The sequence below is a fragment of the Clarias gariepinus genome, chromosome 9 (genome assembly GCF_024256425.1).
Source record: "Clarias gariepinus isolate MV-2021 ecotype Netherlands chromosome 9, CGAR_prim_01v2, whole genome shotgun sequence".
Taxonomy (NCBI): Eukaryota; Metazoa; Chordata; class Actinopteri; order Siluriformes; family Clariidae; genus Clarias; species Clarias gariepinus.
The window spans coordinates 8,540,945-8,564,907 of record NC_071108.1 but is presented as its reverse complement, the minus strand read 5'-3'; the positions used below and the strand labels follow the sequence as shown (position 1 = coordinate 8,564,907).

The following is a 23,963-nucleotide window of genomic DNA, read 5'->3' as shown; positions in this document are numbered from 1 at the left end:
GCTGAATGTGGGTCATGTATTGGGGTCAGTGGAGTGGGTGCAGGAATAAGATGCTCCTCCTCCTTAACTAGGCCTGCGAGTCCTCTGTCACAGCCAAATGACTGGAACTAACACAGTAGGAGCAGACATGACCACGCATGAGTTGAACAAAATGTCGAGCAGATCGTTTTTTTCCGCCCTGATGAGCTTTCATCTGGCTTTCATTTGTGAAAGAAAGTGTTCTTTATGTATATTTTATGCTGCATGTAATGGCATCCTGTGAGTGGGAGTGAGTCGGTCATGACGCGGATTTTCACGTCACCGTAACCTTGGGTGACCTAAGCAAATGTTATTTGATACAATGAGAAGTTTGTGAGTGGTGAGCATTTTGTTTTGGGAGGAATAATGTACATTCTTCTGGCTATTCTGTCTTAAATGATTTAACAAGGTTCATATTTCATCTTATCAGCTTTGTTTTTGAAAGACTGCAGTCAGTTTTGTTGCTGTGTCATGAAATACTGTATGAGACTTTTTTTAAAGGAAATATTTACTGTGCATGATTTCATATGGCAATAACCTTTAATATGACAGAAACAATCTTCATGTGATTTATTAACTATAAGGTGAATTATGCAGTTTAAACCTCCAAACATAAAGGTAAATTACCCACAATGCTACTCAACTACCTGCAGATATATTGGTGCCAGTGGCGCTTCATCTACTAGAGGACATTTCTGTATGGCCAGCTCTCTCGTCTTTTTATTTACACTCAGCTCAAAGATATAAGGTTCCAAGGTTCAACTATTTATATTAAAACCTCCATCAACCACAATTGTTTGTTATCTGGTAGATTGCTAACTGGCTGAGCCGTGTGTCTGGTGTTCTAACAATTTGTTCTACCTCCGACTGTACAGTGCACTATAACTATTGTTTTTTCTTAACTTATCAGAAAACCCTACCTGTATATACTAATGTCACATTTTGGGGCTTTATCTAAGACCACAATTCTTTAAGATTTTATTTACATAAAAACATTTAAATCTCTTTCGAAATCTACTTATATGTTGGCAAATAAATAAATAAAATGGAAAATAAAATCACATAAATGAAACTTTCAATACAAACTGTAATCCCACAAGCCGATGCAAGTAGTAGCATGAATTTATGGGTGTGCTGCTAAATCTTTGGTGTGACTCTATACACTGAGTTTAGGTAGGACAGATTTATGTTAATTATGTTAATTTTTAATCCTAAATTAATGTTAATGATGTCATCAGTAACAAAGGAGAAGTACTTTGCTACTGTAATTATTAGTATACATTATATATTATGTATTAGTATTAGTATATGTTAGTATTTCTTCAGATTTTTTTGTGTCCTATAGAAGTAAACGTTTCATACTTCCCATTTCCATTTTGAAATTTATATATGGATTAAATTACACCGTTAACGACCAATGTTTTTTTCTGAAATGTGAATAAAAGCGATTTATCATTGTACACTTTTGATGCTGCTGATGTCTCCATGCTCACATTTATGATTCCCTTTTTGCAGCATTTCCACGATGGCCGCAGAGCTCAGCAGCACATTGAGAACTCCTGGAAACAACTGGAGTCGGTGAGTCAAAACTAGTTCAACACGTTTCCAGTGCAGAATAATTACTACTTAATATTAGACCAGGACTGTGCATAATCGAGGTTACCCAGGATAATAAATGGGTTTTTCGGTTAAAGATTCATGCTCCCTGAGCCTTATTGTTAATGTTTCTGTGAATATTTTATATTTGTTGATAGTGATTTATCACTGACAATTAATTTTAGTCCAGGGTGTGATTTATTTTGGTTTAATGGTGCTATTTGTATTTTTTAACTAATTCTTTATTTAGTCTCTAATAAACATGCACTTTTAAAGATACCATATGAAAACTGTAACTAGCAGGATTGCAGTCCAGTTGTTATAATGTTTTTTGAAATTATTATTTTATTTTGTTTTATTTCGGGTCTGAATGCCAGAGTCATGGTAGAATACCGTAGCTTCACTGTTTTTGCAAAAAGGCAGCTTAAGAAGCATTTACAGTAGGGATTGAGGTCAATTGCGAGAAACATTAATGCATGGCTGTTGCAATTGCAAACTAGTCCTTTAATCTTGTTACCGGTCTGTTGCAGAGTAAACGTCGGTTTGAGAGAGACTGCAAAGAAGCCGACCGTGCCCAGCATTATTTTGACAAGATGGATGCTGACATTAACGTGACCAAGGCTGATGTGGAGAAGGTATGTCCAGTTCAGGTTTATCTCTTTTTTTTTTTCTTTCCTGCTTGTTCTCTGCGTCTCAGCCCTGGGTCTCCGCAGTTCATTTGGGATGGATGCGTGTCAGTGATGTGCTCAGCATTTTATAAGACCCCTTCCACTGCATCCAAAAGAGTCTTGTGCCTCCACCCACTAGCCACAGCGTCTCCTCTGGAAGTTTGCCATACTTTCCTGCAGGGAAATTGGACAGTTGTTGGAGCCTAATGAGCTGTGGACAGTTTTACGGCCCGTGTCATGATTCCTTTTGATTCATACGACTGAACTGATTCACACTGGCAGTAAATACCAAGACACTCAACCGTGTAGCTTTAAATAAACTGCCTGTTCGGTCCATTGCATTTTATAGGGGTTTATGAAATGGAACAACTAAGGTACCTAAAATGTAACCCATTATGAATATGAAATTATTTTGCTGTATTGCAATTAGCTTGCAATTATATTAACCATCTGCCATTTTGCTGCCTTTAATTAAATCCTGGACAGCTACAATGTTATAGGCATAATTTATTACAAAAAAAATTTGAATGTGCAATCTAGCTGTGATCTGTGACCAGGCAGAATCCCGGGTGTAGTCCATGCCATTTGGCTGACCCATGCGCATATATCTGACATTCTGCTCTACGCCACAAAGTGCTTTGACACTAATCGACTCTGTTTTTGTCTTTTTAACATGGCTCAAAGCGGTGTTCACTCAAGGTAGGTTTATAACCACGAGTCGTCTCTGTCTGTGGGGAATTGTTAATCTGTTTAGTGTACGCCCATAGACCTCAACGTCTACATAAAATGTCTGTCGCAAAATTATTTCTGTTTGTCCAAATCTCTGGCCCTGTTGCTGTATTCTGTCCCTCTGGCCATTGGTGCAAGCAAACAAATGCCTATGTGGTTATTATAACCACTGTTTAGCACACATTACATTTGTCTAATATACAATTTTATCAAATTAAGTCACCTAAATGGTACATAATGCGGAAAGCCTAGAGTTGCTCTGAGAACAGACGGCCAATTCCTGTCCATTTTCTGTGCTGTGTGCCTCGGTGTTTGTGTTCTGTTAGTGTGCATGCTGAATGAATCTATGTGCTGAAATATGTAAAAGTGATTCGTTTCTTGACTACCGTATTGAATTTGTCTTATTGGTGTGTATGTGTTCTGTGTATGTTATAATGAACACAGGTACAATGTTTCTCTTTTTTTGCAGTCCTTAACTGCTCCTAATTCAATGCCTTCTTTTTTCTGCTGCTATACTTTGTGCTGCTACTTTTAAAAGGTTCTCTAGAGGTTTAAAGAATTGGGTCTGTAAAGTTAGATCCTTTAGACATTCTCTCTCTATGCCTGAGTATCCTCACTGACAAAGATTTACGTATGTATAAACACTATATGGAAGTATTTGGCCAAACCTGTTAATTATTGAATTTAGGTGTTTCAATCAGGCCCCTTATCCCCAGTGAAGGCCAATCTTAATGCTTCACCAAACCAACACATCTTGGACAATGCTACTGGGCCAAGGGTAGCTCAGTGGTTAAGGCATTGGACTACGCTTTGGAAGGTCCCAGGTTCAAACCCCACAACCACCATGTTGCCACTGTTGGGGCCTTGGGGTCAGATGTGTAATGAGATAAAAATGTAGGTTGCTCTGGATAAGAGCGTCTGCCAAATGCCTAAATGTAAATGTACTGTTTGCTTCCAACTCTTTAGCAACAGTTTGGGGAAGGCCCTTTTTAATTTCAAAATGACTGTGCCTCAGTGCACAAAGCAAGGACTATAAAGATATGGTTTGATGTGTTCTGTGTAAAATAACTTGACTGGCCCGCACAGAGCCCTGACCTTAGCCCCATCAAACGCTTCATAGCATTTTGGATGAACTATAACGGAGATTGTGAGCCATGCCTTCTCATCCAGTGCCTGACCTCATAAATGCTCTTCAGAATAAATGGACATGAGTTCCCAAAGAAACACTCCAAAATCTTGTAGACAGCCTTTTAAGAAGAGCGGAAGCTGTTACAGCTGCAAAAGGGGGAACAAATCGATATTGAAGTTTCATTCCGGGGGCATGTTCGTAAGTCGGATTCGTTCGTAAATAAGACAAAGTGAGTCTTATACACCTTTGTCACAATTATACAATGTAAAGCATAAAAAAAACAAACACACAGGTTTGGCGTTAGGGATTTTCAAAAAATTGAATTATTCAGTTATTTACAGGACAGCCATTTTCCATCACTGTTCTCCCTGACTGATTCATTGAAACCGGTGAGGCCAACTCATTTCTCCTGCACCCCCGCATGCACACACATACAATATACCGGACTTTTTATATTCACTTACACATTGAAAATATTGTATATAATTGTAAATTTTGGTATCTGGTGCACTGCAGTGTCTATTTTTTTGTACAATACATGTAAGCTACTTTTTTTTTGCATCTGCGAATGTAGATCTGTAGTCTGTTTGTATCTGCGGAAATTCTAAACTTGAATGTTTGTAACGGGACTACCCGTAATGTAATTAGGTACAATGTCATTGCAGGTTTGGCCATTTACTTTTGTCCATATAGTGTGAGTAATAAAGAGCACAGATTAATGAAAAAAGGCACACTGCCAGTGTAACTACTATTCAGTAATATCATGTCCTTGTTTTAATGAATTATTTCAGAAGGAAGTTATTTTCAGGATCAGTTTCTAGGGATGTCGCTGATGGCAGCCAACGTCTCATTTATGTTGTTGGTTAAATAAATAACATGTCAACTGAGAATGAGATCAATCTACTTAATTTTGTCGATGGCTTGATGCAGCCCTAGTATGGATTACAGCAGTGGTTTGACATAAATAAATTTTACACAGTTTGCACCCCTTACCTCAAATGTAGTCGGCCAGACCAAACATGTTTGGCGCCTAATCTTGCTTAGTTTTGCCCTGAAGCTACGAGGTTATCATAGCTAACTAGTAATGGAAGATTACAGCTTGTGCCTGTTTATTAACAGGCTATCATTTATAACACATTCTAGCATTATTAGACCAAATAATCGAGCACTGTATGTCTGAACTTTACTAAGGAGACGAGGACACAATGTAATTCTTGACACAGAACCATGTCTGTTTATTGTCATAGCTACAGCACACAGCTAGACAGCTAGTTAAATGTTATCAAACTGGCTTGCATTTAAAGTTTTAATATTAAATGTCAAATTACATTTTAGTTATCTTAGTAATGGAAGCTATTAAAATACAGGTTTCCAGAACATCCAGGATTTTGTTCATAACTAACATATAGCTAGCTTGTTAAGCTAAGTTAGCAGGATGACTAGCTTAGCATAAAAGTAATGTAGCTAAATCTTCTGGTTACCAGCTAATTATCTTTTCACCAGACGTGAGACTCTCTTGTTTTAAAATTGTCAAAATTGTGAACTTAGTTTTGTGACATATTTGTCCCAAACTCTTTTTTTTTTTTATCACTGGAGCCTAAGGTAAACATACAGTAGTAAACTCAAATAATCTAGCTGTAGCCCTACTTGTTAGCAACATTAGCCTCATAGCTCTAGTGCACAACTAACTACATTTGAGGTAAGAGGAAAATTAACTCTGTATATATTTTCAAATCAAATATTTAATTTAATTTAATGTGCCCTTGCTGGAACATTTTTCTTTGTAAAATAGCCTTGTTAATCAACATACAGTAGGCTGCATGAGGTAATGTGATACTGTGTGATTCTTTTTTTAAGCCAGTGGGTTTGTGTCTGGCGTGTTAAAGCCTTTTTCAGTTTCCACACATTTGGACAGATCTGTGGATGAAGCCCCGTGAGAGACGTCTCTGTCTGTGCAGCTGCACTCATCCTGTCTGGTAGATCAGCATCAGTCCGTGTTTTTATGCCACAACGGACGTCACGTGGTATTACGTGCTGTTGGATATCAGCGCACATATTTAGATTTTTTTGTGTTTTTGTTTGTACTGTATGTGGCTTTTTATTTTACTTTACAGCGTGACCCTGCAGTAGCACAAAGGATGCTGGACTTTTTGGGCGAACGTTCTTATAGCACTAACCTCTCTCTCTCTCTCTCTCTCTCTCTGTCTCTCTGTCTCTTTCGCTCTCTCTTGCTTAGGCTAAACAGCAGGCTCAAATAAGGCATCAAATAGCTGATGACAGTAAGAACGAATATCTGTCCTACCTGCAGAAGTTTAATAAAGACCAACATGAGCACTACTACACCCTCATCCCTCACATCTTTCAAGTAGGATATTTAGTAGATCGAAAAAACTATAACTTGTGATCGTAGCTACCAACAACGTCTAAGTTTAACTTCGTTGTTGCATTACAGAGGATCCAGGAGATGGAGGAGAGACGGATTGAGAGACTAGGAGAAAGCATGAGGTGCTATTCCGAGGTAGAGCGCAAAGTGCTACCCATTGTTAATAAGTGTCTGGATGGCATGACCAAGGCAGCTGAGTCCATCGAGCCCAAAATGGTATGTGTACAGTCTTTCCTCTATTTATAGAATTTTTTTTCTCTTTTTTTTTTGGTCCGTTCATTCGGCACATTGGGAGATACACTGTATTCTCCCCATCCTGGAATTATATCCATCGTTTTTTAAGAGGTCGGGTCGCCAGGTCGACACCCGTTTGTCATTCACACATTATGGGCAATTTGAGAAAGGTAGCCTAACCTACATGTCTTTGGAATGTTGGGGAACATGCAAGCTTTATGCACACAGACCCGAGGCAAAAGTCAAGCCTCTGCAAACCTCACCTTGGAGGTGCAAGGCGACAGTGCTAATCACTAAGCCACCATGCCGCCATAGGCTCATTATACTAATGGAAATAGTGGATTATGAAATGTATTTGGCGTTTATGTATACATTTGCACATTTTCTTCAATATTAGTACTGCAGAGTCCAATATTGATCTAGTAATATGTATAATGATTTTTCTCACAGTGCTACTGAATGCTTGATTCTGATTGGTCAAATGGCATTAATTAATTTTCTGTGAGAGTGGCTCTGACAGTCTTTTTAGCTGCTAGACAAATCAAATGCTCAGATTAATGGATGTTTTCTTAGATGTTCTAATACACTAACATTTCTGTGAAATAATAAATTATAATTCACACAAGAACTTCTAAGGCATAAATAAGAGTAATAGTAAACATTTTATTGATATTTTTTTAGCAAAAAATAATGGCATTTTTAGACATTTTATTTATGATTTATTAGAGGAGATTCTGAAGTTAACACTGTCAGAAAGTTTTTCATTTTTCATAAATTAAATTAGGATTGAGATCATGCTTCATGAAATATTTAGTTGAATTAGAGAAAAGAAAAAAAGAAGAGCATGGTAAGGGACCAATTATTTAAAATGGCAATTTATAACGTATGTGATAACATCATGCATGTCTCACAACATTACGCGTAACTATTGGTGGATAAAAGTTATAAAGCTATCCTTGTTTAATAGTGATAACAGTCCTCCCGTTTGCGTTTTATTCTCTTATTCTAGGACACATCTGTAGTCCATATAGAAATAATGCAGTATATTAAGAAAACTGAGTAAGGCAGCATGTTGCAGTAATATTAAGGATGAAGGAATTTTCACTTTATTCAACAACAGGACTTAAGTCATCTATATTTAGCAGACATATGAATAATGTATCACTGAAAAGTGCTGACTTCATTACTCTAAATGCCCCTGCCCCACTTTTAAGCTAATGAGCGATGATCATGATGCCCAGCTTTTTTACCAGCTGTGGCTAGTAGCCATGGAGATGATGTGTATGGTGTGTGTGTGTGTGTGTGTGTTGTGTGTGTGTGTATGTGTGTATGTGTGTGTGTGTGTGTGTGTATTTTTAGCTGTCCTGAACTATCGCTCAAATGTATGCAGTTCATCCAAGTGTTACAGATGATAAGAGGCCTCTCAGGGGGCTTACAGGCTGTGATTGGACTTAAGTTCCTTTGTGGATGCATGTGACTCAAGATGACACCTTAAGTTTAGCTTTAAAAGCTCAACAGAAACACACTTTAGACCATGTTCTTCCCCATTGCCTTTTCTCTTAACATTTCCAAATTCGGATTGTAGACCTAACCAAAGTTTAAGAACTGAGATTTCCAGATTACTTATACCGCATTGATATTTTGTGGTTATGCGGTTACTATGACATTAATCACAACAGTGGACACCTTTATCCGACATTAATTACCATCCAGGGTGTACACCGTCTCTTGCTCTAAGTGTCCTGGAATAGGCCTCAGGCTCCCCGCCACCCTGTATACAGGATAAAGTGGTATAAATGATAAGTGAGTGAATCAGGGTGTAGCTATCTGGAAGTGCGCAGGATGAAGACAGACAGAGGACTTAAAAAAAATTGAAAATGTGTCATTGTTAAGATGATTAAACTATAACTGGCAAGGTAATGTTTAACCTCATTATAGGATTTGTGACCCAAAAATGTATTCTCCATACTGGTCTTAGACTTCATATAATCCCGGTTCAGAAAATCAAGGCTATTTAACATAATGCAATCAGCTAGACTTACTCTCACACCCTTGCACCTTATACTTCAGACTTTTCCCAGTAAAGATATAATACAGTAATTGGTATGTTCATTATACAAATGGATATCATGGAATGTTCAGCAAACTAAAATTTGTTTCTGCCCATCCGTGTTTTCAACCTCAGGACACCAAGCAGGTGGTAGAGACGTACAAGTCAGGCTTTGAGCCTCCAGGTGACGTAGAGTTCGAGGACTACAGTGTTTCCATGAAGAGAGCCGTGTCTGAGTCCAGCTTCCTGAACGCACGTGGAGAGAGTCGGCGCAGAAGCCGGAGCAGGCTGTGGCCTTTAATTAAGAGGAATAAGGTAGGGATCATGGCTGAATGCCCTGGTGATTGGGTTCTGAAGAGGTGTAGAATTGACGAAGACCAGAATCCAGCAGCTGAATAAACATTAACAAGGGGGAAACAAAATTTATTGCTATTGACTATTAAGCTCCACCTGTTCACACCTCCAGCCCTGCAATGACATAATCTGTCATTCACAAAATCATAAAGGGCTGTTTGTTCTACCATATCACTGAAGAACATCCATTTTTTTTTCTCAAAAAAAATTCAGTTATTTGTTATGAGCATTGTTAAAGGAAAAAAAAAATCAGCAAGATTCTTCTGTAAAAATAAGTGGATGTAAAGGTTTGTCTAATTTTCTAATCTATAGGACACTGACCAAAAAAATAAAGCAAAATAAAAAAGTAATTTAGTTCTCTGTAGAAGCTCTGTAATATATCATTTTAAGAGCATGCATGCAGTGTATGCTGATCAGCCACAACATTAACACCTCCACCAGGTGAATACCAGTAAGCTGTTGATAGGATTATGGGCACCCAAGGCTCATCTCCTGTATGCCTGTGTGGACCAAAGGCTAAATCGTCTGATTGCTGATCTGGCCTCTAAAATCATCAGACCTCAATACAACCGTACATCGACAAAATGCGCTGGACAAAATGCCTATGCATGGAGACCCCGCTTTACAAACCACAGCACCCAAAGGATTTGCTGCTAACTTCCTGGTGCCAGACACCACAGCACACTCCCAGAGGTCTTGTGGAGTCATGCCCAGAGGGGCCAGAGCTTCCCCAGTGGACCTGCACAATACTGGGCATAATGATTTGATTTTTAATGTTATGGCTGATTGGTGTATATTGTACTCTTACTTCATATAATCACAGTATCACTGCATTTCAACTTTAAAGCACAAGTTAAAAAAATGTCAAACTGGTGTTTTTGAAATGAAATTTGCTGAAAATCAGTCCTTTAACTGATAGACAGATGTCATCCAAAGTAGCTCAACTCATTAGTTTTCTGGAAAATGTCTCTATCTGGTGAAAGAAAGGCATCTACGTTACAGTACATGTCAACAATCATCAACTATCTTTGTAAAATCATAATACTACACGTTTAATTAATAGTACATTAATACTGTATGTACTTATTTTGCACAAAATTTTCCCCAGAATTATTTAAAATGTAATTACATGAATAGAGTTCTTTTCCGTCACCTTACATCAGTGGTTCTCAAAGTGTGGGGCGCGCCCCACTAGTGGGGAATACAGATATGACAGGTGGGGCGCAATGAACGGTATGGGAATTAGTGGAAAATAATACGAAAGTATACTTTTCTTTATTGATTTATTTAATCTTTATTTTCTTTATCAGACACTAGAAACTAAATAATGACACAGAAAGAAATGGATCATTAATACAAGTAAATTAAAATAACATCAGAGAAAAAGTGGAACCATAGTGCAACAATAACGGTTTAACGTCGGCATGTTAATTGCAGAGGAACAATATATAAGGAAACATTCGGTATTATATATATGTCATTTCATTTATTCCAATGTGTATGCTGATGTTTCTGTATTTTTGTTAAAAATTACTATTTTATCAGGCAGTACTAGTCTGGCATTTCTAGTTTCCACTGAGGCAACAAAGTTGCTTTTTGATCCTTCAGGCGCTGAACAGAAGGGAAGATCAATATCGTTCTACGCTTTTTGTTGGTGTGCGGCATTTTGTGATGATCCCTAAATCATTCGTTGCGTCGTAGAGAATAATGGTGTTTATGCTTTTAAACATGTATAATTAAAGGCAGATGTAGCTTAAAGACAATGTAGAGAGGAAATATATGTGGGTATCTTATTTGCGGGTTTATTTACGCAGCTATTGAATTCGGAGATGCGAATATCAAACTAACTTTACCGCCGACACAAACAGGTGTTATGCGCTTAAATTTCCCCCCTGCCACGGATTGCCCAAACCCCTTTCCCCCTCCCCCAACACATACACACGTAATCTCTATCAAATATTATATTAGGACATACATTCAAAGGTTTATTATTATCGAATATATTATTACTATTATAATTAACCCTAGGCACGTGACAGCCGTCGAGACGATTAATACAAATCCCCCAAAATGATTATTTTATGGCACATTTATTTTGCAGGGGTTTGTCAATGTACAAATAACAAATTATTTATTACAAATTAAACTAAATTAATATTGTTTGTGGTAAAAAATTACGGTGGTGAAAAGAAATGATTTTTATTATGAAATAAGCAATATAAAAATATACATGTGGTTTATAAATATATATATATATATATTTATATACCACATGTATATTTTTATATTGCTTATTTCATAATAAAAATCGTTTCTTTTCACCACCGTATTTTTTTTTTAAATATATTAATTATATATATATAATTAATATATTTTTCTCCCTATACAACCTTTTTTTATATATATTGCTTACTTTATAATTAAATTCATTTATTATAATTTGTCATTTGTAAACCATAAACCTATGAATTTAGGTGGGCAATCCGTGGCCTAGGTCGGGGGCATTTTAGACCATAACACAGTAGCATACTGTATGTAGTGAGCATAATAACATCAATGGATACATTTGTTACATGGACCACAAATAAGCATGTGATTCAGCACTTTCAGCCCAATCAACCAAAAAGCCAGCCGAAAGGAAAACATGATGAAGCCTATGTTGCGCTTGGATTCATGGTGGGGATGGGGGCAGAGGAGAGACCTCTGTGTGTGTTGTGTCTTAAACCGCTGGCAGCAGACAGCATGAGACAAAGTAGGAAGACACTTATCGACAACACACCCCAGTCACGTTAATAAGCCACTTAACTTCTTTGAAAGAAAGCTCTAGATAAGTAACAAAGTAAGCCTGTTATAACAATTGCACGTGTATTTTATCTGTTTTGAACTTGGTGTTATTTGATCTTACTGGTTTAAAAATAGATTTTTCAATAAATAGTACACATAGCCGTTTTCGTTATCATTTTGTTGACAAGTGGGGCTTGAAAACTCGCCCACCACCTTAAGTGGGGAATGACAGAAAATGTTTGAGAACCACTGCCTTACATTAACCTGAAAATTACAAAATATAAAAAAGATCTTACAGTTAAAATGCTATTTTTACTACAGGCAGAAACCCTTTTTGACATTAAAAGCACACTTTAAAATTTATTTTAAATGAATTGTTAAAGATTTCTTTTTTAGTTATAATAAATGTTGTTGTTTTTAGACTTGTTATCAAAACCATTCTCAAGTTTTTTTTCAATATTTCCTAATAATGTATTCACTTACTACAGTGTAGAGTATATTTTATCCTTATATTTAAAAAAAAAACATCTTCTCCATTGTAAATATTATAAGGATTATTCATTTCAAATTGATTCTAATAAAATTTGAGCTGCCTAAGAAGTCTCTCTATAATATAAAAAAATGTTATATATTTATCAACTGTTAATTTACAATGTAATATGATGGCGTTTGACAGAATAGTAAACATTCTTAACGACGCTTAAAATTAGCACCGGCCTTTGATATTGGACTCTGACTTTTTCGTCAGCGCTCCTGCTGTCTGCTTGTTGCTGGGCTCCTCTGATGTTTCTCTCCGTCCTTATGTCTCCATCTCTCTCTCCTTCTGTGTTTCATCACTCCTCCATCTGTGACCGTGGCTCCATGGCTCTCTCACGGGCAGCTTATGTCATTGCTAGCGTCACCCCGTCAGCCCCCTCCACCTCCCCCCACATCGCCCTCTCCAGAAGGCCTGGCCAACGGGCCGCACTCGCCTCCGCACAGCAAGGAGCCGCTCGGACAGCGCCTCAATGACTTCATGAGCTCCAAACACAAGATGCAGTGCCTGAGGAGCCTCAAGCGTGGGGTAAGCACCCGAGGGAACCGCTGCATGATAGAGTTGCGAGCTGTGAATTAAGTAGAAAGTGTGGCATAAAACAATAAAAAATATAAATGAAAGTGAACCATGCTTCCAAATAGGCAACACTCTTCAACTAGGTTAACAGGAACAGTATGTATGTACAGTACTGATAGCTAGTAGTTTCTTATAGTTGCCTTGTGGGTAGGTAGGCTCAGTCAACTCAGCAACCAAGGACAGAAAAAGATCCTACTCTTCATAAAAAGCACTTTACAGTCGTGTGACACACATCAGCGCTGTACCTGTAGTGCAGTCTATTCATTTAAAATCCCACCACCTGCTTCTCTACACATAGCAGCTTTTACTATTCAGATTAATTAGCTCGCGCAGATGACATTTTCAGAAAATAAAGTGTGTTGTAAAGCTGTCTCAGAGTAAGTCGAGGATAAATAAAGACTCTAGCCAGGATCTGATAAATGAAAAAAACTTTTTTGTGTGACGAGAAGAGAAAATATCACATATATTATAAATATTACAAAAACATTTCATTTAATTAATATCTAATAATGAAATTATTTACTTTTTTATTATATTTATAATATAATTATAATAATATTTATAATATTATTTTTATAATTATTTTATATTTATAAAAATATTTACTAAATATGTCCTTTCATTGTAAGAATAAGATTATGGTCATAAAATAAATGTTGGCTGGTATCGTTAAAGGGATTTGTAAGGATTACATCAGGGTTTCTGCCTGTAAAAAGTGCTGAATTGATTTGAATGTTTTTTTCTGTTGTCTTTTGTTTTTGCATCCCTTTGCATACAGCTCTCCCTAAAGCTGGTAAGTGTAAGTGTCTACTTTCACCAGTTTTACTAGTTTTAAGATTTAAAAAAAAGGGGGGGCATTATAATAGGAGTAACAATACGGTAGGTGTTTCAGAGATGATTTAATAAACTTGCTTGGGTATTATAGTCTGTCGTACGTATGATTTCATAACGTGCGGAATTTCCCCAAAATCAGAGGAGAAGCTTTTATAAAAGTTAGCTTTAGAAAACAAAATCTAAGTAACTATGTGGGACCTACGAATGGATATTATGTAATTACTTTTCCTAAAATGTACGCTGAAACCTGCATTTAATAACAATAAATGTGACACTACATAACTATCCAGTTGTTTTTGCCTGTAGTTTAAACTCTATCCAGCAGGTGGCACTGTGTTATTATTATTATTTTTTCTACAGTCTGCTTACTTCACAGAGATTTGGCAGCTTTTTTTCAGCCTTTTTAACTTTAATGGAATTTATTGAAAAAGAAACCAGACTTTGTTGTGATGGGCATCATTGCTCTCCCAGCTTCATTGTCCCAGATACTACTGATTTATTATTATTATTATTATTATTATTATTATATGAATAATAATTATTATTATTATGCATCCATTTTCCCCATAGTAGCTAAAGACCCTTGCTGATGGAATAAATGCATTGTAGATTAACTTACAGGTTTTGTATCTTTAAAGTAAGGAAAAAACGTTGAATACTTAATAGAGAAAAAACAGGTTGTCATGCCTGCCAGCTCCAATCTCTCTTTCTCTCTCTCTCTCTCTCTCTCTCTCTCTCTCTCTCTCTCTCTCTTTCTCTCCATCTTTCTCTCTCTGTATGTTTAGGGAACAATCCAGGAGGACTACAGTCATTTACCCCCAGAGCAAAGGCGAAAGAAACTGCAGGCCAAGCTTAATGACATAAGCAAAGATATCCAGAAAGAGATGGATCAGAGGTACTGTATGTCTACACACACACTTTCCACAAAAGCATACTTATTACAACAATCCACTCCAGATTTAATGTAGAATCCCATCCAGTGTTTTGATAAACCATAAATCCAGCGCATCATGTTTTTCTTCTCGCTGACCGCAGGGACGCGCTGAATAAAATGAAGGAAGTGTACATTAAGAACCCTCACATGGGTGACCCCAACAGTGTGGACCCACGTTTAGAGGAGGTGCGGCAGAGCATCGAAAAGCTGCAGCTCGAGGCACATAAATATGAGGTGAGAAGGAAATAAAACCCGTCCAGGAGCCACCGAATCCATGCAAATGTTATTTTTTTATGTACTGTTTTTATGCAAAGATAATTTGCGTGATCATTAAATACTTGTTTGAATTGCTGTGATGTTGGAGTCTTTGTCCTGGTACTGTAGTTCCGTAGAGGTGCTATCTTTTATCAGCCCCAGCACGTCACATGACCCTGATCACGTTCAGCTGGGTCGGCCGGCTGTGTATTTAAGTGCCAGTTTCCTGTGTCTCGGGGTCACGCTTTTCTTGTGCTTACTGTTCTGAAATGCATTTTCTTAAGTATTGCTCAGAGTCTTATGACTATGCTTGTACAGTACTGTAGTTAGTTTTTTGTTGCCATGTGCATTTTGTGTTGTTTGTCTGAACTTCATCTAATTAAAGAATATCTGCACTTGTATCCGCTACGGCTCAAATCTTAGAAAGGTTTTCTTGGCTAGTCTTAAATGATCTCTGATTTAGAATCAAAAGCCAACCTGATTATCTAATTACTCTAATACTAAAGAAATTGGATGTCTTTATTTTAAAAAGTTTTTAAAATCTAGCTAAGTCTTTAATAAGCTGCTAAGAATCGTTATTCCAGTGCCAGAAATTCAATGTAGGCGTAAATATCAATGTCTTCACAAGTGATCTACAGTATGTGGAAACCCCGCCCTAAACAGGAACTCTGGATAATAGAAAAAATGATATAACTCAAACAGCCAAAAAAAACGTATTAGCTTTGACTAAGTTCCATGTTCTTCTTGTCTCCTCACAGACCTGGCTAACAGACCTGGAGAGGAAGCTGCTGGAGAAGGACAGCACCCTGAGGAGACAAAGCGCCCCTTTTGATTCGCAGGGCAACCCGGCCAACGTTGCTAACAGCTGTGCCCAGAACAGGGAGAGGTACTCCTGAAGCACACACACCACACTTATACTGTACACACACACACAGACAAACCTCTACACACCCTGCATGGCTCCCTATGGTTTACTTTCACCTCGCCCTTATTAACTTTGTATTCATTTAGACTGTTGTATGTATTACATGTCTTCTGTGCACAGTCCGGACGGCAGCTATACGGAGGACCCCAGCACGGAGACGGTGCAGTTCAAGTCCCGCAGCACCGAGTTCGATGATGAGTTTGATGATGAAGAACCTTTACCCACAATAGGAACCTGCAAGGCTCTCTACCCTTTCGAAGGTAGCGGCAGAAATGTCCTAGATTACGGAGTGCACAATTTGATCACTTTTGGTGATTTATTTATTTTTTTTACCAAAAAAACTTTTCTAACTTGTTTAATGAGCGATGCATGAGTGAGTTACAGCTAAAGGAGAGTCAGTTAACTTGATGGTGCTTGACTTTAATTAGCTTTTATGATCCTGATAATTAAATAAGAAATGTGAAAATTTAACTACTACCAATACTTCCCCAGACGGCACGGTGGCATAGTGGTTAGCGTTGTAGCTGCACAACTCCAGACTTGCAGGTTCGATTCCCGCCTCGAGTCTTGTTTGCATGTTCTCCCCGTGCTTGACGGGATTCCCCTAGGTTCCTCCTGCAGTCCAAAGACTGGCATTCCCAAAATTGTCCACTGTGTGTGTGTAGTGCGATGGATGGCACGCTGTCCAGGGTGTGCCCCGGCTTGTACTCAGTATCTTCTGGGATACTGTAGGCTCCAGGCCCCTGTGACCCTGTACAGGATAAGCATTATAGAAGATGAATGATTGATGAATACAGTACCTCCCCATTCCTCACATGAAACATGTAACTTTTCTATTGTAGTTGATGTATTTTTATGTATAATTAAATATATAGTTTATGTTTAGTCAGATCAGGCCATTCATTATAGAAAATATGGACTGGGGATCAATATTTTTCCCAGTTTGGAATACATATACCTAGTGTGATTTTAAAACACAGGGAAAGAATACTTTCAGTTCAATCTATAACAGTTACTTTAAAACAAAGCTGCTAACCAAAAGTTTAGGTCTAAATACAAGTCTTTGGACCACACACACACACAGCCTTGTAAAAAGATATTGCAAGATATCAAGTCCCATACTTATGCATCCCATTTCAAAACCATGTTGCGTTCCTTTTTTTACTAGTATAACAACCTTCCTGTTATAACTTTCAATCAGCTGAGATGCTTTTTCATTCGACTTTAGAACATGTCCATGAGGATGTGTGCTCAGTCAGGAAAATTATTAGGGATTAGTGAGGTCAGGCACTGATGATGACTCAGGAGGCCTGGGATTCGGTTGGCATTCCAGTTCATCCCAAAAGTACTGAGTTGGGTCGAGGTCACGGCTTTTTGCAGGAAACACCAGTCGGGGCTGACCATATCTTTACCGACTGCACTTGTTATTGTTGCGCTGGATCGTGTTTTGGCCTGTTACTTCCAGTGAAGTGAACTCTTAATGCTACAGCATACAAACTCATTGTAGGTAACTGTTGGCTTCCAGTGTTGTGGCAACAGTTTGGAAACGATCCAGAAATGGGCGAGAAGGTCAGGTTTCCACATGATTTTGGACATGTGTTGTAAACTGTTACAGCACTGCTTCTGGATTTTATGGGGATTTGACAAGTGGGAAAGCAGGAACTATTTTTTACTGGATTTTTTCCCCTGATTTTCTCCCTAATTTAGTCGTATCCAAATCCTCCCTGTCACTAGGGGGCTCCCACATTAAGCTACAACTACCACTCAGTGGGGAGGGCCTAAGACCCCGGGGGGGCAGCGTAACACATTCGGAGGACAGCGCTATCTGCTCGCGCGAGCTCACAGAGCTGTAGAGCCGTAAATAATGTGGGAGCACTAAGTACCTCTCATCCCTCCCCTCTGAGAGAGCTCGGCCAATCAGCTCCCTCTAGACCTCCGGCTGCAAGAGGTTACAGCATCACTCGCGATCTCCGGATGATAGGGCGAGTGCTTTACCACTGCGCCACTCGGAGGCCGTAGCAGGAACTATTTTAAAGCTGTTGTCTAGCTCCGACAAATTTATTACTAAGGACAAGTTTGTATTTTTTCTCCATTCCAGTAACTTTTAATTGTTTTGCCTGCGTCATGTATTGCTAGGTAGTGAACAGGATGTGAGGGTTCAGTATGACATTCGTACTGTGGGTATATTCCTAAAACAGAACTCTAACTTTCTCATCTCTTCTCACGCTTTAGGCCAGAACGAGGGCACCATCCCGATGGTGGAAGGCGAGATGCTGTACGTAATCGAAGAGGACAAAGGAGACGGCTGGACTCGAGTGCGTAGGAACGAGGACGAAGAGGGATACGTGCCCACGTCCTACATCAAGCTCTGCTTCGACGCCAACTCCAAAGGTGCCATGACCTATATTTAACCCCTCAGAGCTAAACCGACATGCGTAGCATCAGCGCCTTCTTCTGACTGTCCTTGTCCTCTGGCCATTTTTATAGGCCCTGACGATGGTGTATAATGTTCACATTAGGTCATTTTTGCTTTTTAAAAAAAAAAAAAAAAAAAAGTTTTTCTGTTGCTTAGAAGAATGCAAGAGAGCGCGAGAGAGAGAGAGCTATAGGACAGGAAGTGGACTGAACTATTGTGTCAGTATTAATCGGCTCTTTTATTAAACACCTCTCTCTCTCAATGCAAGAAAGAGGGAAAAAACTTTTATGAGGATGAGAAGGCAATAGAGCCGCCCCTGAGGTGTGCTAGTAGAAAACGCTGCTTAATCTACATTTCAAATCATATCTTTGGGTATTGTGGTTGTTTTTGTATTTAAAAAAAAAAAAGATTCATGTATGTTTATATGTCTGTCTATGGCTGCGCCACAGGTAATACTTGTTTTCAAGCTAAGAATCAAATTCTTTCAATTTGGTGAAGAGATTGAGACTCAGCAATAATGATATTGTGAGAAAAAAAAAAACAATAGACATTTTCAATTTTTACAGTAAATCACACTTTCTGTACGTCAGTGTTTCAAATCCTAAAATATATGATTGTAAATATTGTACAAGTGAGCATGAACGAACAAACGTCTAGTCCAACGTTTACTCAGGTACTTATTTCTTTTTATTTCTCTGACTAACAAATATACAATTTTTCTTCCCAAGCAGTTCAAGCTAAATGTGTATAATCCTAATAAAAAAAAAAAAAATAAAAAAATAAAAAATAGCTACATTAATTCATGCATGCTCATAACAAATTTAGCGTTGACCAGCTTTCCATATTCCATGATCTCTGATTTGAGACCCAGCTAGAGTAGTTAAAGAGCTTCGAGCAGAATCAATTTTGCGACGTTGTGAGAATATTAAGAGGCCACCATCACCATTCTGCATGCAGTTCTTGTCACGAGCGGCAAGGCAAAACCAGTTGATGACATTTCGACATTTCCATGAGGATTTAAATGAGGCAAAGAAAAAAAAATACAACACATTTTAGTGATCTATGATGCTAATAGTATTAATAAGATTGCATCTGCTTCTGCATGCTTTTTAATGTCGCTGTAAAATGAAAGCTTTCCCGTTGTTGTTGTTGTTGTTTCTTTTTTTCCCTCCTGTAAAGCAATATTAGCTGTAAATTCTGCCTCACTACTTTCTAGTCCGGTACAGCAGGAAATATTAACACTGACACTTTTTCGATCACCTGCTACTGTAGGTGACGAATTGACGTACGCTTGCGAATGAATGTAGGATAATGGTGACGAAGTATTGTCATGGGTTAGTGCAGTATTTTTGGACTGTTAGGCATAATTTGAGTAGAAGACTCTCCCATCTGGGTGTGGATAAGGTTGAGTCCTTCAGACAAAGTCATATAGTGACATCGAAGGCTGCATTAGCAATAAATCCTGCTGTCGTAGAAAGAAGAATTTAGGACGATCACAGCATATAATAACCTGTCAAAGTCACATCACCTGCTTGCGGGCAAATAAAAGTGTCTTATAGTCCAGAAATTACACTATTCCAATGTCACATGTCTAACATCTTGTGTGATTTTTTTTGTTTGTTTGTTTTTCTTTGCTTTTTTATTTTTATTTTTTGTTCTTTTCTTTGCAGATCCCTAAAAGCGTTTGGCTGGCACAGGAGTGGCAGGGCAAGCGTCCTTGCGTGAAACATCCCTCTTCTTTAATGCGTAGTCAGAGAGGTGCTGTGTGAGGCCGTCTGACAGGCCGATCCTTTTTTAACACAAACTCTGAATCTCCTCTTCTTCGGGCCAGAGGCTCGGAAATAATGTCTGAGATCTTATTTTATTATTTTTTTTGCTTGTTTTTTTGTTTTCTTTTAAATGACTCGTGTGCTAATGATTTGCAGAGCTTGCTTCTCGTGTGAGCCTAGCCTTTTCCGCCTTGTGCAGTAGCTGCTTGCTGTCGGACCAGAGGTCTAAACTCTGTCCCTGAGAATCAGATACAGGACCGCGATGTGCTTCTAGTCAAGCCGGCCAAGCTTTTCATAATAGTCCTGATCTAGTAGCTGCTGTCTTTCTCTGGCTTCAAAAGGTTCTTGAAGATCCCTAGGGAAACTACTTTCATGGACTTTTTTTAAAAATGTTAGGGCGGGTTATGTGGGCGGGAAAGGTGCTCGAGTTTGTTTTTTTCTAGAGGTATATCATATACAATGATTCAATATGGTGTTTTTTGTGACCAAATCTGAAAGTGAAGTTGTTGAAGCAGGCAGCTTTAGTGTTGCAGTCCTTCAGTCGGTGACTCTTTCTTCACGGAGACGAAAGCAGTACCGCCTCACTCACTCGCTTACCCGCTCATGTTCACTTTCTTCCTTGTTATATGTGTATACATCACATTTCCTCTCTTTCTCTCGCTTTGATCTTTCTCTCTCGCACTGATAGCGTTTTTGCACTGGACACTGTGGTACCGTATGCAGCAGTACAGGTACTAATCTAAATCCAAACCTACTGGTTGAGTAAACTGGATTAGTGTTAGGTAGTGTTAAATAGCAGAACACTAGCCCTAAAACTATGAGTAGGACAGATAAAGTAGGAATTTCTGTATGGTTTCAGTCAATTTGTTGTAGGCATGTCGTGAATAATAAAAGACTTGAGGGCATGCTCTCCGAGGAACACGTCCCGCGTAATAACACGTCCTGCAAATAATAAAATAATTTTGATGTCACTGTAAATGGAAAGTCGTCTTAATAACTGTTACCAAGCCCTGACACTGGAGACTCCTTCTGTAAATAACATTATCAGAATCATGGATCATGCATTGAAGAAAATTGGTGAATTTGGTGAACAAATGAATTAATATAAACATGCAAGTTGCTTTTGGTTAGCACTGTCGCCATGCATCTCCAGGATTCGGGTTCGATTCCCACCTCGTGTCTGTGTACATGTTCTTCCCGTGCCTGGTGTGTTATCTCCCACACATGCGGATTACGTTAATTGGCGTTCCCAAATTGCCATTTATTTGCTATTTTTTTTTGGATTTTTTGGCATAAAAATTCGCATAAATGAATTTTTCTTTACCGTACCCCACTATACAGTGAAAAAGCGCTAAAGTCCTTTGAAGTTTCCCGTCTCTTTCTTTCTGTCTTCCTCTTCCTGTCTTTTACGTTTCCTCACTTTAAATCTGTTTCCTGGTCAAGTTCTTTCTTTCTCTTCCTCCATCTTTTCCTCTTTCATTGTGTCTTTTTTTACTTTTCCTTCGTTTTGTATCTTCTCCCCCCACCCCTCTCTCTGTGGGCTCAGTGGCTTTGGCCATAGCCGTGTGTCGTGTAGCTGTAGTAGTGCGTTCACTCGATGTTGATGATGTTCTCCAGCTGGTGCTGTGTTTCTGCGCATGCATGCTTGCCCCGTCTCTTTGTCTGTGCCAGTCTTAAGGGTCCAGCAAGTTCTTGCCTTCACTTCCTGATGGGTGAACTTGCTTCTTAAGTTGTGTTCGTGCCTGTGGTTTACTTATTTAATTTATTTATTCATTTTCTATGGATCTGAAAGGTTTTATTTTTTTCGCCACCTGTGCATGGCCACTTGCTTCATGCTTCCTAGGTTCTTATTTTTACTTTTTTTCTTTCTTTATATTTTTTTTTTACGAAAAATCGAGATGCTTCTTTTTGATCATCATTTCGCAGTAATTTGAGCTGATGTTAAAAACAAATAGTTACCTCATTTTTGATGGATTTTGGGCTGCTCTTTGAATCAGCTCTGAATGACTAACATTGTGGTTTATCTCCATTTATAAAGAAAGAGTAATGCAGTGCTGAGTGTGTGTGTGTGTGTGTGTGTGTGTGTGTGTGTGTAAGAGAGAGAGAGAGAGTGTGTGTGCATTCTCAGTATTGTGTTTTAGATTTTCTGACTCTCTCTTTCCCTCAAGACTTTATCATAAACACCAGACTGCCAAGATATCAGAGCCTTGTAATGTCAGTGTTGATCCCAGCTGCTCCCTGTTTATTAGTAATAATAGAGCTTAATTCTACTTCAATTTTCAAAACAGAACCATTGTAAAAGGCATCAAATTTTTATGTGCAAATAATCAAATTAAAGGCCATTGTGAAATATGCTGCTGTGTCTCAATATTGGGTGTCAGATACTTTTTTAACATTTATTTATTATCAGTCATTAAAATTATTAAAGTTATCATGTTTAATATATTCTTTTTCAGAAAAAAAGTCTATCTATTATAGATCTCTATTATCTTTAATTAAATTTTTTACACTACTGTTTCTTTTTTCTTTGGCCAGTAGATGGCAGCACATGGCAGTTGAAGGTACACATGGCATAAATACCCAAGCCTGACCCAGGACTGCTTTCTGAGACCAAAAACCAGTCATAACCAAATGTCTAATGTAATCGTCATGTATCAAAGCCCTTGATGTATTGACATGTGTATTGAAAAAGTCATAAATACTATGTCATAACATACTGTCAAGATTTTAATATAATACATTTACTCATGAGAGACCCTTTCATAATTTTACTAAAAAGACACTAAGTTATAATTATGAGATGCCAAATCATAATTTGTTATCTCTTTCTGACATATTGAAACTCAAAGTCAGAATTTTGATTTATGAGATACCAAGTCATAATTATAAAATGCAAAGTCTAAGATATTTCTAAGATGCTATCACATCAAGAAATTTTTTTGAATCCTGTAAGATTTTTCTACAGTTTTTTAACATATAAAATATACAGTATGTAAATATAATGATCATTAACACCCTTTACAAAAAGATTAGGCCACACAAGGTGCGATAGGAAAAGATGCACAAGCAACAGGGATGAATGCAGACTTAAAGGTTGTCTCAAGCAAAAAGAAATTCAAGATTTGCGAGAGTGAGACTGAAAGTTAATGTATCGAGAGCCATCACGCATCACCACTGTTGTTGGATTCCTGGTATCAAGCCACTCCTGGACCAGAGACATCATCAGAAGCGTCTTACCTGGGCTTAGAAGGAGAAGAACTGGACTATTAGTCATTGGTCCAAAGTCCTATTTTGAGATGAAAGTAAATTTCGCATTTCATTTGGAAGTCAGTGTGAGAGTCTGGAGATAGAGAGGCACGGAAATCCAAGTCCAGGAAATCCAGCGGGAAGTTTCCACATTCTGTGCTTCTTTGGGGTGCCATGTCATCTGATGTGTTTGTCTATAGTTTAAGTCCAAAGTCAATGCAGCTGTCTACCAGAAAATTTTAGGGCACTTTAGGCTTTCATCTGTTGACAAGCTTTATAGAGATGCTGATTTCTTTTTCCAGCAGGACTTACATAATAAAGGTTTTAACGCTCCTGATTAGCAGAGATCCTGCGGGCACTGAATTTTATATTACACATAGCACATCTATTAATTATATTCATAATGCTTTTTCAGGTGTACAAAGGGGCCTATTAAAGTTCAAATGTTTAAAAAAAAAAAAAAAGAAGTGATGTAAGTTGGTTTAAAAATGGACTCTAACAGAACTTGCGTTCAAGTGGTGCATTAAC

General features: G+C 38.1%; 1 protein-coding gene across 6 annotated transcripts in view; it reads left to right on the top strand.

The window, feature by feature from the left end:
* fnbp1a (formin binding protein 1a) overlaps window positions 1–22,533 on the top strand; it is a 35,030-nt gene extending 12,497 nt beyond the window's left edge. The window contains exons 5-18 of one of the 6 annotated variants that reach the window (XM_053504868.1): window positions 1,534–1,596; window positions 2,145–2,249; window positions 2,967–2,981; window positions 6,377–6,505; window positions 6,593–6,739; window positions 8,943–9,122; window positions 12,826–13,008; window positions 13,835–13,855; window positions 14,676–14,785; window positions 14,926–15,058; window positions 15,838–15,965; window positions 16,125–16,264; window positions 18,237–18,395; window positions 20,091–22,533. In XM_053504868.1, the coding sequence (XP_053360843.1) occupies window positions 1,534–1,596; window positions 2,145–2,249; window positions 2,967–2,981; window positions 6,377–6,505; window positions 6,593–6,739; window positions 8,943–9,122; window positions 12,826–13,008; window positions 13,835–13,855; window positions 14,676–14,785; window positions 14,926–15,058; window positions 15,838–15,965; window positions 16,125–16,264; window positions 18,237–18,395; window positions 20,091–20,098 (1,521 nt within the window). In that variant the 3' untranslated portion in view covers window positions 20,099–22,533. Of the gene's footprint in view, window positions 1–1,533; window positions 1,597–2,144; window positions 2,250–2,966; window positions 2,982–6,376; window positions 6,506–6,592; window positions 6,740–8,942; window positions 9,123–12,825; window positions 13,009–13,834; window positions 13,856–14,675; window positions 14,786–14,925; window positions 15,059–15,837; window positions 15,966–16,124; window positions 16,265–18,236; window positions 18,527–20,090 lie in introns of those variants that run through there. The other 5 variants (XM_053504867.1, XM_053504866.1, XM_053504870.1 and 2 more) reach the window with 5 other exon arrangements.
* Window positions 22,534–23,963: the final 1,430 nt, after the last annotated feature.